Raw genomic sequence first — 17,773 nt, 5'->3', positions numbered from 1 at the left:
TATATATATATATATATATATATATATACATATATATATATATAAAATATTAACATATTAAGAGCATTTCTTTTTATAATAATCACTTTTTATATTATGTTCAAGCTGCAGCTATATAAATGACTCGCATATTAAATATACTCTGTATACATAATTGGAATTAATTTTATATTATATTTTCTGCTTGGAAAGCATTATTACGCATAATTAATATCAGTTATTATGTTTGTATCAATGATGCATTTTTATAAATAATAATTGTAAATAACATTTGACAAGAATAAAATTCTTATACAAATATTCAAATATCTTTTTTTTATTAAATAAATCACAAGTTATATTTCTATAATGTTGATAAAATGTATGGAGTTTTATGCATCATCTTTACTTTGGCAAGAAAATAACATGAATTATGCAAAGACAATTTTGATTCAAATAAGCAGATCTTTGATCAAACAGAGCTATCATTTAATATAGAAATAAAATTAAATCGAACAAAGCTATTACGTAAGCTATGACATAAAGATGAAATAAACATTATTTTTTACATTATTAATTATTTTTTAAAAATTATTATTTACTAAATATATTAGAGAAAGAGGCGGTCGAATTAGGTTAGGTATTACCAGAGCTATAAAATCGACGCAATTAATTTTATAGAATTGACATACATGTACATACCTCATGATGATCCAGTGGCATTAATTGCATTTTCCTTGTATTATTACGACGAGAATAATTGGGCAAACATGATGAAGAGGAGAAGATTTCCGGGGCACACGACGGAGGATGACGGATCACTGATCGAAATCACACACGATATTCATACGTTATTACGATATGTTTAAAGGCACTCGCGATAACTTTTTGCGTGTAAGATTCACTTTTAGATAATAATAATCGCGAAAAATACGGAAAACGCGGACCGATCTAAATGCGAGTCAGTCAATCGTGGCGGGATTCCGTAACTCAAGCGATTCGAATTTACTAGCGACACTGTAATTGGTCCGCCGTTTAATCCTTTGATACGTGAAACCTTCGGTGACCGCGAGATGACTCTGCAATGTAGATCTCGAATTATAATCAATCGTTAAAAAGATCGATTAACGTCGTTTCACTTGGCGTGACAAACGCTTGGAATAATACTTTACTCGATCAATCAGCAGAAAGAAATATTCGTCCTGATTGATAAAAAAAGTCGCTCTGGTTATAATTTGTAATTTATAATAATCATTATCGAATTGAAATACAATATATAAATAAATAATATATATAGGAGAAGTGATACACGCGCAGTAATGTAGCAATTGCCGAATCGATTAATTCCGCGGAGAAATTTTTTTAAATTTATGCTGTTTGCTTTTTCTTGCATTGATATTTATCTTGCTTACATTACGTAACTCAATTTTCTGTTAATGCATGGAAATCCGATCCGCAATATTGTGTTTGCTTTCCGAATGCAATTTAAACGACTTCTTCAGCTGATCACTGAGACGTGCATGCAATGTTAATAGAGTTCGTAAACAGGGTCAATGCATACGAGTGGCAAAAGAGCGCGTAGCATATATGATGACATAATATATGTATATTGTATCAAATCCTCGCACGTACATGTGTATTATTCGTTAGCTGAATCATATAATCTTCAAAAAGTTGGATAATTAATTCTGAATGTATCTCTTTACTATTATATGCTAGTTCATCTGATATTGGTCTAAAATTAATCCTGTCGTTATAATTTTATGCACGCATGTGTACATATAAAGACATGCATCTACATAAAATTTGTAATTACCGACTCTTCCTGGTACTTTCAGCTCATATGTAAAATTTCATATCAATTTTTATGTAAATTAATTGCCGACGCATCAAAACGTTGTATCGGAAATTTTGAAACATGCGGATGTATTTCCGAGACGCACGGTGTCGAATGTATAATAATATTTGACATGAGAGCAGGAAACGCGCTATTTTATTCAATCTTTTTGCTGTGTGTTCAACGAATCTTTCGTTATATGTATGAGCCCTAACTGCACATGTTTAAAAGATGATGTTTATAAAAGACCCATAGAATGTTAAAACATGTTATCTTTTATAAGGAGTATGCATTGTATGATTGTTAAAATCGTCATTTGGGATGAAAATAAAAATGGCAAGAAGATTTTTAACATATATATATATATATATATATATATATATATATATATATATTAATACGTAATAATTAATTTGTGCGAAAACATAGATCAATGACCATTAATAATAGTCACTCTATTCGCATAGAAAGTCTAATAAAAAATTCGAATTTGAAAGGTTCATTATGTTTTGCAAACATGATTTTCCCGATGTAGCGTCCCAAATTTCCTGAGCTAAATAATCCGCGCGGACTGCTGACCTAATAAATACTCCACGCGGACTCGATCAATAGCCAATAATCATAGCCGTTTTGATTCTAAATCCAATAGAAAACTCAGATCTCGTCGACTCGCGAAATATCTCGCATCTTATTGGCGTTCCGGACTCTCTTCTCGCATCCTTTTCTAATTCTTCTCTCGTCCTTTTCGCATCCTCCTCGCGTTATCTTATCTCAAATTTCTAAAAAAAGCATGCTCGAGGGAGCATCGCTCAACTTCTCCGAATTTGAGTGGAGAGTTAAACTAAAACAAAATATACCGATATTTTTCTCAGCCATTGCACGTGTCGCACATCACACCAAAAGTGTGAAATGAAATGTTATTTACATGTCCACCTGTCATCGACTTTTTTTATCGCGTACAGTGATTTATGTCTCAATTTAGTTGAGATTAAGTACTTACACAAACTTCTTTCATACATTTTAGTTACTTACACACGCGATTATAATGTCGATGTAGTTTCGAGCGAGACTTTTCTTGAAAGTTACTTTATTAAAGACGCTTAATATATTATTGATATATTTTGCAATTAAAGCGATCAACGTCATTTGCGTAGGATATAAATGTTTAGATATTTATGTTCTTTTAATTCTCAGCTATAAAGTGGTGTTATAATTAATGTATATTAATATTAATCCATTGATTTTTATATATTTAAAGTATATTTAAAATATCTTCTAACTATATATCTTCTAAAAAAATTATTAGTGTTAGTAAAAGTAGAGCATAAATCATAAAGTAATTGCATAACGATTTATTCTATATTTTTAGCTAATAATATGCACATTATATGAGATAGTCGTAATTGATATAAATTTGTCTAGAGATATGAACATATTTTTAAAGTTTTTAAATAATAATTTTCTTAGTACCTATCGCAAAATAAAAATCTATTATAAATCTATTATAATTTTTATTCCGCGATATGTATGAAAAAAATTTTAAGAAAAATTGTCTGTTGTATATACGACTGTTACATCATTCGCTATCCGAGATTTAATAGATTAAAATATAGAATCAATTTGTCACAAAAAATAGCGAAAAATGTATAAGAAATTCCCGACTTATTTTTTAGATATTAAATATTTGCAAATGTGAAGCTTAAGATTAAATCTCCGCTATCTGCATATTCCAGGCTACGCAAGATTCATTTCGGATGAGATATTCGATATCAGTTTCATGCATAAAACATTCATTCCAGTGAGATGCGCTCCACGTTTCGTTTTCACGCTTATCTCATATATATTAAGCTGAACCGATGTCGCATGAAAATCCGTTTAATCGCGACATCGAACGTGATCCCGTCACGCAATTGCCTTCCAGTTGTGCGACAATAATCTTGGCGCGAAAATTGCACGTGTGTGTGTGTGTGTGTGTTTGTGTGTGCATGTATGTAAAAGGATTTGCCGCTCGGCTTACTTCTTTATTGGTAATGGTCTTGTGCAATCCATGGCCGTGGTAGTTCGTATCCTACCCATTCAAGGTCATCTGATTTTATTCGAATCGATTATCGAATAGCAATGATGCTGATTTTGACTTGATTTTTCTCATGGCGCGACGTTCATGAGAAGAGATATTATTTTTTTCGACAAATTTATCGCAAACTTCACGAGAGAAATACAGTGTGTATATCATGCAAATGATTAACACGAAAGTATTTCAGCCCTTGAATTGAGTAAGAAAAAATGCAAACTTTATGCAAAAACATAATTATCTTTAAAAAATTCTAAAATTTTGTTTAAATAATATTTATGTAATCCATATTACGAATCGTTTAAAAAAGTATATATATCTCCTTTTAGGAATTGTTCTAAATCCAATCTATGTGTGCAATGTTGTATCATATTTATTTATTAAACTTTTTAAAATTTTTCTATTACATTTAAATCGACAAAGTTATATAGATATTAGAGACATACATGTCTCCCAAGTTCCAAACTCGGAGTAATCATATAATTAAGAACACGAATAAGCAACTTTGAGTAAACGAGATTTGATTATACTTGCACGCATGAGGAAATATGTGTCTTTACACTTAACGAGCAAGAAACTACGAGAGAAATTTAGATAATAACTAGAATTGAAATTAATGTTGCCTGTACTATTGTATTTCAAGATTATTGCTGAAAAGTTATTGTACAAAAAAATAAAGAAAACTTTCGGAGGTTTTTTTATTATGTAATTGCAACATAATTATATAAAATTACATTGAAACAATAGATAGACATATAACATTGATCAAAGATCCAAATCGAAACGAGAACTGATAATCGTTCGGTGTTCATTTTTTAGTTGAAAACTATATTGAAATTTTGGTAAATATTCACATAAGGTCGCCCCTTTCAGAAGTCAATGACCTTGACATATGTTGTCAAGATCATCACCCTCACTAACGCTTAAAAAGTTTTAGCCGTCGCTCGTTGTTTACTAAAAAATTACATACAAAAATTGTTAAAAATTGACGTTTTTTCCAATTATTTTATCAAATACTGGAAATTTAAAAAAATGTTTCAAATAAAAGTTGTAAGTCTCTTCAAAATACACGTTTTATATCCTATTCATTTTTATTATACGAGTGATAGTTTTCGAGAAAAACAAAAATAAGACTACAAACCTTATACAATATTAATTATAATATCATATATAATATAGTCCCACTGTGTATCCGCATATATATATATATATATATATATATATATATATATATATAGTATAAATTTTAAGTTTAACGATCGATAAGCATAAGTACAGAGCTGATGTTTTGCATAATATAAATTAATTGTATTATGATGATATTATTGATTAAGTTTCCTATTTTTGAAATTGCTAATAAACGATAAGTAATCGTCAATTAATTTTTCAAACACAAAATGTTTTCATTATTGTCTGATATATTTGCAATCTCTTTCATCTTCATTTTCCAACATTGCAAATAAAATGACGTAAAAAGTAGCAAGGATAAATTATATGGAACATAAGGTATGGCAAGCGAATAAAGTAAAGATTGATGTTCAGTGAAGGTTAAATATTTGTTCTTAATAATTTTTCGTAGACATTTCATATTATCTATGCTACATACAATATGAAGAGCATTGCATGAAATATACAAAACGCACTTTATTTATGATTATTATGATTGATTGATTTATGTATGATATGTGTAAGGATTTTACACGACGCTCGTTTATTAATGTTCCTATAGCCAATCAGCTATACAATTTTGAGATGCAAATATTGCTTAGGATGTTACAAAACTTCTTAAAAATGTTACATGTATCGAGATGTATCGTAACACGTATCGTCGCGAATATATTTTATTAGAATAAAGAAAATATATATTTTATTAGATTTTCAATGTTTCAAAGTTTCTTTATCTTATATCGAAAATTTAAGTAACATTTGCTGCATTTTAATTGCTTTTATATTTGTATAACAATAAATGTTGTGAGTGGATATAAAAATTATAAAGATGCGATGAGAACATAATGGTTGAACTATTTCGTTGCTATTAATTATTCAGTTGAATTAGTTAAACAATATTAGTTTTGCATGTGCTTTTTAATTTTTCGTTCATTTCAATTGTAATATTACTTTTTTTGTTTTGAAAATTTTTTAAAACATCTCATTTTTCAAAACATTAATGTTTCGATATGTGTAAGATATCTTTTTTTCATTAAAATAATCAGCCTTGCAACGCTTAATGATTATCTTTAGCTATAGAACATTCCTTTTGCATTAATATAATTAATATAATTATGTTTTTATTTATGAGCTAAAATTTATTATACATATTAAGATTCCATTGGAAAATCTGATTATCGATTATTTAGTATCATAATTAGATCGAGCATTTCACCTAAAAAAATGTATCATTATTTTAGCATTATTAATAATTTTAGTTACTCTATAACCGTAAAGAAATGCTGTTAAACCAACAAACAATCAAACTGTCCGTTTATAGTTGAATTCTATGTACAAATTTGTACGTGTGCATGTATGTATGTATTATATATTAAATTTATAAGCATATTTTAATTGCTAGACAAAGAATAAAAAATTGCTATGTAATAAACAGAGCTATTTAATTAAGATATCGCACACTTTATCATAAACTAGGAATTAATTTGAAAAATCCGTCTCACGCATAAATATCTTATTTTTATAATAATTTGGATCTATATAGTCTTTGAATATTAATTACAATGTCATTTTATTATAATGACGTGTGTATATTTTTTTATTGTATTTTTTTCGTTGTGGAGATTCTATCTATCTGCTCTCCAAATTTTTGACGCGTCATCGATAAATCAATTTTATTTCGATATATTGTAATAATGTACTCTGCCTTACTAAAGCATTTAGAGTTATATTTTATTATTTTCTGTACTATTTTATTTTAAAATTTAATATTTTTCATTGTGAAGACTATCTATCTTTTCTCCAAATTTTTGACGCGTCATCGATAAATCAATTTTACTTCGATATATTGCAATAATGTACTCTGCCTTACTAAAGCACGTAAAATTATATTTTATTATTTTTTGCACTATTGCTTTTAATAAATAGTGAATTAATTTTTCCTATTCCTCTTTCTTCTTCCTTTAACCCTCCATTGTCTACACACTTATTTTGAGGGGTGACAGTGGAGGGTTAGGAGGAAGAAAGAGAGAAATAGGAAGAATAAATAAAATAATGCTAATTTGTTTTATTCTAGTTTTGTTCTATATAGTCTTTAAATATTTATTACAATGTCATTTTATTATAATGATATCTGTAAATTATTTTATCTTATTTCCTAAATTTCTTTATTTATTCTGTGTTTATTTTCGTTAATCGCATAAACCTATAATTAGGCAGATTATACATTTGAAATACATTTTGTTTTATACTTATTTAAGACACGTTGTTGAATTCCGCAATTAGAAACCTTATTAATTACTGTTAATTAATGCCGATTATGCAATTGACATACTCGTGCACGATTAGTAATACGTGTAACATCTTTTATTAATAAAAATTGAACTTTCGAGGAGATTAGAAGACACATATTATTAATCGCGTACGAGTATGTCAATTGCATAATCGGCATTAATTAACAAAAATTAATAAAGCTTCTTTTCCCGAAATTAATATATCAAACGTTCTACTTTTATAATTGTAAATTCAAAGCGACAAACAGATGAATTAAATGAGTCAACTGATGAATAGAATTACAGTAATTAAATAAAATAAAATTATATATTATAAATATGCATTTATATATCATATATATAGTTATATAAGTGTCTCTTGCAACAATAATCTCGGTTAATTAATTTCGATGCCTTATTAAAAATTAAAGATAAGACATAGCCAGAAGGATATGTGACGAGAATGCTAGAAGGATGCGAAAAGAAAGAAATCAGAAAGTCAATAAGATATTGCGAGATGTTCCGCGGTAAACGAAATTCGAATTCTCTATTCGATCAAAAATCGAATTGATTGATTAGCTATCGATCGAATCTGCATGAATTATTCAGTTCAGGAAATTAGAAACGCCATACCGAAATAAGATAATGTATTCGCAACGAATAAATATGATATAAAATTTAATATAAAATATATTACAAAATGTATAAAATACATTGTAAAATGTACAAAATACATATTATATATAATTAATTCAATGTTACATATAGAGAATTAATTATATTACAAATATATTTTACAAAATTTAATTAAAACGTCACCGAGAAAGGCAATTAGGAGCTAGCGCAGGTGTATACAAAATTTAATATAAAATATAATTTTAATTTTTAATTTAAAATAATTTTATTACATAGAATTATACGAAATATTCGAAATTGACCTATATAATTTATTAGAAATTTTTAAAACGTAATTGATATAGTCTATATCACGATCAAAAGATCGAATTATTAATAAATTTATCGATACGTCTCTCTCAATTAAGAAAACCTAGAATATTAATGGAATTTTATGTTATTGTATGTATTCTTCCATTTCGTGTAATTTTACTTTTTACAATAAGTATATAATAAATATAATTCATACATATAATATAACGCAACTTAAATCTATCTCTTACGCAATAATATCTTATATACTATTTTAATAATATAATATAATATTTAAAATTCATACTTAATGTTCATACAATCTTATGCAATATAATATATAACATACCATAAATATAATGTTATACCTGCATAATATACATTTTAATATAAAAGATATGCATATAATATACATATTATATACGTACATACAATAAGTTACATGTACAATAAATAAGTTACATTTTTTTACGATTTTCATAATTAAACTAAATTTTATTATAAATATAATTTTAATTTTTACCTAATAATGTTTTAATACTTGTTTTTACAGTAATTTATATTTAATTACTTGTTTTTATATGTAATTTATATTTAATTAATTTTTTATTTTATTGAAAAAAATATTAAATTTTTATATTTTTACAATTTTATATTATCTTATATTTATACTTTTATATTTTTTTCCTTACAAATAAATTTAATTTTATAATAGCTATAATTTTTCTTTTATTAAATTTTATGTTTTTTTTAAATTGTCTTAATAGCCCTAGCAGACCTAATTCTACTAGCTACATCAGCAAAAATCCGATAAAACAAGATTTGGGGAGTCCTAATTGGAAATTTGCAATTACATATTTTTTACACATTGTGGCCAGAATTGACCACGTATTTTCAGCCAGTTGGACCTACCTTTTGTTGCTCCTGGCTATTCATTCTGACTCGATTTCTACGAGCCAAGAATTGAGGAAGAAAAACAACTTCTTCTACTGCCGGTAATAATTATCACAGGCAAATAAGACGACTTATATTCATTTAGGATCGTATGATATTATAATACAATCGTTTTGTAAATGCGTATCATTAGTCGTCGAAAGTTGCAAAAGATATATAACAAATATAATCATGTATATACCGAAAAAATTGTACTCAAAATGTAGACTTTATAAACCTTTTTAATAGATATTCTTAATAAACAAGAATAATTTTTTACCGTGATATACTTTAAAACACCTAATTTATAATGATTTGTAAAATTGCTTTTTTTTGTTATTGGGATTCATAATCTCAAATATTAAATAATATAAGATGATAAGAAAATATTTTATTCAGTATATATATTCTTACTTGCTAAGAATATCTGGAAGTACTTTTTAGAAGATTTCTCTCTTAAACTAATTGTAAGAAGATCTTCTTAGTGTTTATTTTAAAGAAATATATTATAAAGTTAAATAAAATATTCTTAAGCTGAGGATATAATTTTTTCGGTGTACGTAAAATATATTAGCATGCATATCAATCCCTCTGTCGGCGGGTCATTAAACATTTGTATTTTTAAAATTGTTTTATAAAAATCTAATATATATAATTAAAATAAATATTTTATGTATGTCTTGCATAAAACCGGAATAAATCATATATTTTTATTTTTTTTAATATTTTTCTTTTTCTCTCAATTTTAATATACAAATGGTATATCTATTTTAACAAAAGTTAAAAAAAAAGTAAATGAAAAATGTAATATAAAATTTTCTCTTGGAATACGTACAAAAAGAAATTTTTTTATAATTTAAAATTGACCCAGAGTACGGCATGCATGCATTCCGCCGTTCGAGGGTTAAAGCAACGAATTTATCTACAATCTACATCTTTATCTACAAGTCTATTAATCTACATCTACAAATCTCTACACAAATCCGTTGCTTTAAAATATAATAAAAGCTTTTTATCACTCACCGACACTGATGTGCAACAGCGGAGTTGTTGATATTGAATCTATACGTTGTCTGTAACATACAAATATAAAATATAAATTATAGCAGCGCTTAAAATAATTAATATTCAAGAATTTATTATTATATATACTCATCAAATTATTATTATGTACTCATTAAATTTTATATTCAATGCGTACAATAATAAGCAGATATATAAATATCGAATAATTATATAATTAAAAAAAAGAACTATTTTTTAAATAAATAGACTTTTATAAGATTTATGTAAAAGTCTTTATCTCTGACTTTCTCTTGTTGAAATCAATCAACTAAATAAACTGAATTAAATCATATACGTGATTTATAATAATTAATCTACAAATAATAATATACAAATTATATTTACCCTAGGGTTGCTCCGCCGATGCAGGATGCCTCTCCTAGGCCTCCTCCTCCTCTCAGATTGTAAGGGACGTCAGGAATTATTGTTTTATACGCGCGATATACTTTTTTTAATTTATTGAAACCGCACAAAAATAAAATCGCGCAATATTTTAAACCGTACAAAAGTAAAAACGCGCGATAGTTTGACGGCACTCCCGCACTTTTACGCGCGATACTTTGACGGCACTCCCGAATTTCGCAAATCCCATCGAACGATCGAAAATCCCATTTTATCAGGGGCGAGAATCATACTTGGAGTCGACAGGTCGGGCACGATCAAACTCCAACGAAAGAAAGATTAAAATCAGGATAAATGAACGAAAACACGATCACGATCGCGACGAAGTCGAGACAAATGTCAAAAACAATAGCGTTCTATATGTCACTAAGATCGAATGTTATTATTTTATTTCGGAGTCATTTTAGACGTACTTTAACACGTTAAGATTAATCGTAATATTATTACATATTATTCGTATTATTATTACGTATTATCGTCGAGAAACTTGTACACGGCGCGCTCGATCTCGAAGTGACCGAACGCGAGACGCACATGCCGGCGCAGACGTCGGAGTAAAAACACGTGCGCACACTACGTCCGCCCAAGTCGAAATGAATGACTCACCGCTGTCACGAGTCGCGTACGCCGTGGTCTCCCCTCTCTTACCACCTCTTACTATGGAATGCGTGACGTCAACACAAGGTCGAGTATGCTCATTTATCCCGCAGGAAGAGCGATACCTTTTTTGCGAAATATGTTCTCCTAATAAATATGGAAAATTTAAAGAATTATTTATAAAACAACAATTTCATTCTAATTATTTAAACACGGTTCCCATTCCTTACATAGGTCGCGTTCGGGGAGACACTATTAGCACTAACAGCGTCGTTCACATAAATTTGGAAAAATAAAAAATGTCTTTAAATAATTAGAATGAAATTGTTGTTTTATAAATAATTCTTTAAATTTTCCAAATTTATGTGGACGACGCTGTTAGTACTAATAGTATCTCCCCGAACGCGACCTATGTAAGGAATGGGAAACGTGTTTAAATAATTAGAATGAAATTGTTGTTTTATAAATAATTCTTTAAATTTTCCATATTTATTAGGAAAACATATTTCGCAAAGAAGGTATCATTCTTCCCGCGGATTTTAGCGATATCTTCTTTGCAAATTATGTTTTCCTAATAAATATGGAAAATTTAAAGAATTATTTATAAAACAACAATTTCATTCTAAATTATTATTCTAATTATTTAAACACGTCGCGATCGTGATCGTGTTTTCGTTCATTTATCCATTTTAAAACACCTTATTTATAATGAAATTAAAACTATTGTATATATAAATATATTATATATATTTAACTTGTCAAAATTATAATAAACAGCAAATGTCTATTAGTAAAATCGCTTTTTTTTGTTATTGGAATTCATAATCTCAAATATTAAATAATATAATGATAAGAAAATATTTTATTCAGTATATAAATATATTCTTACTTGCTAAGAATATCTGAAAGTACTCTTTAGAAGATTTCTCTCTTAAACTAATTGTAAGAAGATCTTCTTAATGTTTATTTTAAAGAAATATTATAAAGTGAATATTCTTAAGCTGAGAATATAATTTTTTTGGTGTATGTAAAATATATTAGCATGCATATCAATCCCTCTGTCGGCGGGTCATTAAACATTTGTATTTTTAAAATTGTTTTATAAAAATCTAATATATATAATTAAAATAAATATTTCATGTATGTCTTGCATAAAAGAAATTTTTTTATAATTTAAAATTGACCCAGAGTACGGCATGCATGCATTCCGCCGTCCGAGGGTTAAAGCAACGAATTTATCTACAATCTACATCTTTATCTACAAGTCTATTAATCTACATCTACAAATCTCTACACAAATCCGTTGCTTTAAAATATAATAAAAACTTTTTATCACTCACTGACACTGATGTGCAACAGCGGAGTTGTTGATATTGAATCTATACGTTGTCTGTAACATACAAATATAAAATATAAATTATAGCAGCGCTTAAAATAATTAATATTCAAGAATTTATTATTATATATACTCATCAAATTATTATTATGTACTCATCAAATTTTATATTCAATGCGTACAATAATAAGCAGATATATAAATATCGAATAATTATATAATTAAAAAAAGAACTATTTTTTAAATAAATAGACTTTTATAAGATTTATGTAAAAGTCTTCATCTCTGAGTTTCTCTTGTTGAAATCAATCAACTAAATAAACTGAATTAAATCATATACGTGATTTATAATAATTAATCTACAAATAATAATATATAAATTATATTTACCCTGGGGTTGCTCCGCCGATGCAGGATGCCTCTCCTAGGCCTCCTCCTCCTCTCAGATTGTAAGGGACGTCAGGAATTATTGTTTTATACGCGCGATATACTTTTTTTAATTTATTGAAACCGCACAAAAATAAAATCGCGCAATATTTTAAACCGTACAAAAGTAAAAACGCGCGATAGTTTGACGGCACTCCCGCACTTTTACGCGCGATACTTTGACGGCACTCCCGAATTTCGCAAATCCCATCGAACGATCGAAAATCCCATTTTATCAGGGGCGAGAATCATACTTGGAGTCGACAGGTCGGGCACGATCAAACTCCAACGAAAGAAAGATTAAAATCAGGATAAATGAACGAAAACACGATCACGATCGCGACGAAGTCGAGACAAATGTCAAAAACAATAGCGTTCTATATGTCACTAAGATCGAATGTTATTATTTTATTTCGGAGTCATTTTAGACGTACTTTAACACGTTAAGATTAATCGTAATATTATTACATATTATTCGTATTATTATTACGTATTATCGTCGCGAGAAACTTGTACACGGCGCGCTCGACCTCGAAGTGACCGAACGCGAGACGCACATGCCGGCGCAGACGTCGGAGTAAAAACACGTGCGCACACTACGTCCGCCCAAGTCGAAATGAATGACTCACCGCTGTCACGAGTCGTGTACGCCGTGGTCTCCCTTCTCTTACCACCTCTTACTATGGAATGCGTGACGTCAACACAAGGTCGAGTATGCTCATTTATCCCGCAGGAAGAGCGATACCTTCTTTGCGAAATATGTTTTCCTAATAAATATGGAAAATTTAAAGAATTATTTATAAAACAACAATTTCATTCTAATTATTTAAACACGTTTCCCATTCCTTACATAGGTCGCGTTCGGGGAGATACTATTAGTACTAACAGCGTCGTCCACATAAATTTGGAAAATTTAAAGAATTATTTATAAAACAACAATTTCATTCTAATTATTTAAAGACATTTTTTATTTTTCCAAATTTATGTGAACGACGCTGTTAGTGCTAATAGTGTCTCCCCGAACGCGACCTATGTAAGGAATGGGAACCGTGTTTAAATAATTAGAATGAAATTGTTGTTTTATAAATAATTCTTTAAATTTTCCATATTTATTAGGAGAACATATTTCGCAAAAAAGGTATCGCTCTTCCTGCGGGATAAATGAGCATACTCGACCTTGTGTTGACGTCACGCATTCCATAGTAAGAGGTGGTAAGAGAGGGGAGACCACGGCGTACGCGACTCGTGACAGCGGTGAGTCATTCATTTCGACTTGGGCGGACGTAGTGTGCGCACGTGTTTTTACTCCGACGTCTGCGCCGGCATGTGCGTCTCGCGTTCGGTCACTTCGAGATCGAGCGCGCCGTGTACAAGTTTCTCGACGATAATACGTAATAATAATACGAATAATATGTAATAATATTACGATTAATCTTAACGTGTTAAAGTACGTCTAAAATGACTCCGAAATAAAATAATAACATTCGATCTTAGTGACATATAGAACGCTATTGTTTTTGACATTTGTCTCGACTTCGTCGCGATCGTGATCGTGTTTTCGTTCATTTATCCTGATTTTAATCTTTCTTTCGTTGGAGTTTGATCGTGCCCGACCTGTCGACTCCAAGTATGATTCTCGCCCCTGATAAAATGGGATTTTCGATCGTTCGATGGGATTTGCGAAATTCGGGAGTGCCGTCAAAGTATCGCGCGTAAAAGTGCGGGAGTGCCGTCAAACTATCGCGCGTTTTTACTTTTGTACGGTTTAAAATATTGCGCGATTTTATTTTTGTGCGGTTTCAATAAATTAAAAAAAGTATATCGCGCGTATAAAACAATAATTCCTGACGTCCCTTACAATCTGAGAGGAGGAGGAGGCCTAGGAGAGGCATCCTGCATCGGCGGAGCAACCCCAGGGTAAATATAATTTATATATTATTATTTGTAGATTAATTATTATAAATCACGTATATGATTTAATTCAGTTTATTTAGTTGATTGATTTCAACAAGAGAAACTCAGAGATGAAGACTTTTACATAAATCTTATAAAAGTCTATTTATTTAAAAAATAGTTCTTTTTTTAATTATATAATTATTCGATATTTATATATCTGCTTATTATTGTACGCATTGAATATAAAATTTGATGAGTACATAATAATAATTTGATGAGTATATATAATAATAAATTCTTGAATATTAATTATTTTAAGCGCTGCTATAATTTATATTTTATATTTGTATGTTACAGACAACGTATAGATTCAATATCAACAACTCCGCTGTTGCACATCAGTGTCAGTGAGTGATAAAAAGTTTTTATTATATTTTAAAGCAACGGATTTGTGTAGAGATTTGTAGATGTAGATTAATAGACTTGTAGATAAAGATGTAGATTGTAGATAAATTCGTTGCTTTAACCCTCGGACGGCGGAATGCATGCATGCCGTACTCTGGGTCAATTTTAAATTATAAAAAAAATTCTTTTATGCAAGACATACATGAAATATTTATTTTAATTATATATATTAGATTTTTATAAAACAATTTTAAAGATACAAATGTTTAATGACCCGCCGACAGAAGGATTGATATGCATGCTAATATATTTTACATACACCGAAAAAATTATATTCTCAGCTTAAGAATATTAACTTTATAATATTTCTTTAAAATAAACATTAAGAAGATCTTCTTACAATTAGTTTAAGAGAGAAATCTTCTAAAGAGTACTTTCAGATATTCTTAGCAAGTAAGAATTTATTTATATACTGAATAAAATATTTTCTTATTATTATATTATTTAATATTTGAGATTATGAATTCCAATAACAAAAAAAAGCGATTTTACTAATAGACATTTGCTATTTATTAAAATTTTGACAAGTTAAATATATATAATATATTTATATATACAATAGTTTTAATTTCAATATAAATAAGGTGTTTTAAAATATATCACGGTAAAAAATTATTCTTATTTATTAAGAATATCTATTAAGAAGGCTTATAAAGTTTACATTTAGAATACAATTTTTTCAATATATACATAATTATATTTGTTATATACCTTTTGCAACTTTTGACGACTATGATATGAAATGATACGCATTTACAAAACGATTGTATTATATCATACGATCCTAAATGAATATAAGTCGTCTTATTTGCCGGTGATAATTATTACCGGCAGTAGAAGTTATTTTTCTTCCTCAATTCTTGGCTCGTAGAAATCGAGTTAAAATAACTATAGCCAGGAGCAACAAAGGTAGGTCCAACTGGCTGGAAAAATATAATACGTGGTCAAAATGGTAAACTGGCGAAAAGGCGTAAAAAATATATATGATCGTGATTTCCTAAATCTTGCTGCGAATTCTTAATTACGATCCCCAAATCGCTTTATCATGTATTTTTGTTAGTATAACCAGCAAGTAGACTGAGATCTACTTGGTCTGGCTATTAGGATATTGAAAAAGAAAATAAAATTTAATAAAATTAAATCTAAAACTATAAAATTAAAGCTCTAAAATTAAATTTAAATTTAAGGGAAAAAATATAAAAATAATGTAATATTTTTTCAGAGAAATAAAAAAAATCATTAAAAATAAATTATATATAAATCATAAAATATAATATATAAAAAAAGAAAAAAAAAACAATTATAAAAAAGATTATTGGATAAAAATTAAATTTATATTTATAATAAAATTTAATTAAATTATGTACACATTATATATTTATTAAGATTGTATAAGATATTATTGTATAAAATTACGTTTGCATTATATTTATGTATATCTATTGTAAAAAAATTCAATTGTAAATTAGACGATATTGAAAGACCACGTACAATAACACAAAATTTCATTAAAATTCCAGATTCTCTTAATTGAAAGAGACGTAATCGAAATTTATTAATAATTCTTTTGGTCGTGATAGACTATCAGCTACGTTTGATCTAAAAGCTTCTAATAAATTTTATATCATACTTTGTAATATATATTTATAACATAATTAATTCTATGTGTAACACTACATATAATATATATTTGTGTATATTAATGTATTACAAAATATAAGGTTTCTCCTCAGAAAATGCACTTTGAGAAACATAAGGGTTTTTAGTGGGTATACTACTTTTTATAGACGGGGGGGAGTCTCACACTCCTTCGCTAGACCGATCGACGAGGAGTGCGTAATGCATTTTCCTCTTAAAAAGAAACCAAACTGCATTAAAATATAAATAATAATCTAATAATAATTTTATAATAATCTGAGAACTCAAAGAAAAATGTGTTGAACACATAAACGTCTAAATACATTTAATATGCTGCTATGAAAACTCCAGTATTTGATAAAATAATTGGAAAAAACGTCAATTTTTAATAATTTTTGTATGTAACTTTTTAGTAAACAACGAGCGACGGCTAAAATCTTTTAAGCGTTACTTAGGTTGATGATCTTGACAACATATGTCAAGGTCATTGACTTCTGAAAGGGGTGACCTTATGTGAATATTTACCGAAATTTTTTTAATTAAAATAATATCGAAAACCATAACCGGACATAACTGTTAATTATGTTCTGTAAATTATTTTCTGTTTATGATCCTTTTTCGGTTCTTGCAATTTATTTCTACAAAATATTTTTATATTTTATTTTTTTAAAAAAAAACACACGTAAATTTCGAAATTAATTATTGCTTTTTTTTGCGATGCCAATTGATTTTGTTCACGTGCTTCATGAACAGCTGTCATTGCG

At 28.2% G+C, this 17,773-nt stretch overlaps 1 protein-coding gene and 1 long non-coding RNA gene across 5 annotated transcripts in view; both read right to left on the bottom strand.

The window, feature by feature from the left end:
• Positions 1 to 1,045, bottom strand: part of LOC140665310 (basic phospholipase A2 homolog 1) — an 85,838-nt gene extending 84,793 nt beyond the window's left edge. For 2 of the 4 annotated variants that reach the window (XM_072891251.1, XM_072891254.1), the window contains exon 1: positions 672 to 1,045. In XM_072891251.1, coding sequence (XP_072747352.1) covers positions 672 to 679 — 8 coding nt within the window. In that variant the 5' untranslated portion in view covers positions 680 to 1,045. The remainder of the gene's footprint in view (positions 1 to 671) is intronic. The other 2 variants (XM_072891247.1, XM_072891250.1) reach the window with 2 other exon arrangements.
• An 8,847-nt stretch (positions 1,046 to 9,892) lies between these two features.
• LOC140665067 (uncharacterized) lies at positions 9,893 to 13,610 on the bottom strand. Its single transcript, XR_012046543.1, has 4 exons — positions 12,975 to 13,610; positions 12,589 to 12,638; positions 10,595 to 11,395; positions 9,893 to 10,257 (listed from the first exon to the last, which is right to left on the bottom strand). It is a non-coding gene; the product is annotated as an uncharacterized lncRNA (long non-coding RNA).
• Between the last annotated feature and the right edge of the window lie 4,163 nt (positions 13,611 to 17,773).

This window comes from Anoplolepis gracilipes, chromosome 4 (assembly GCF_047496725.1).
Source record: "Anoplolepis gracilipes chromosome 4, ASM4749672v1, whole genome shotgun sequence".
Classification (NCBI taxonomy): Eukaryota; Metazoa; Arthropoda; class Insecta; order Hymenoptera; family Formicidae; genus Anoplolepis; species Anoplolepis gracilipes.
This window is presented reverse-complemented; position numbering and strand designations above follow the sequence as displayed.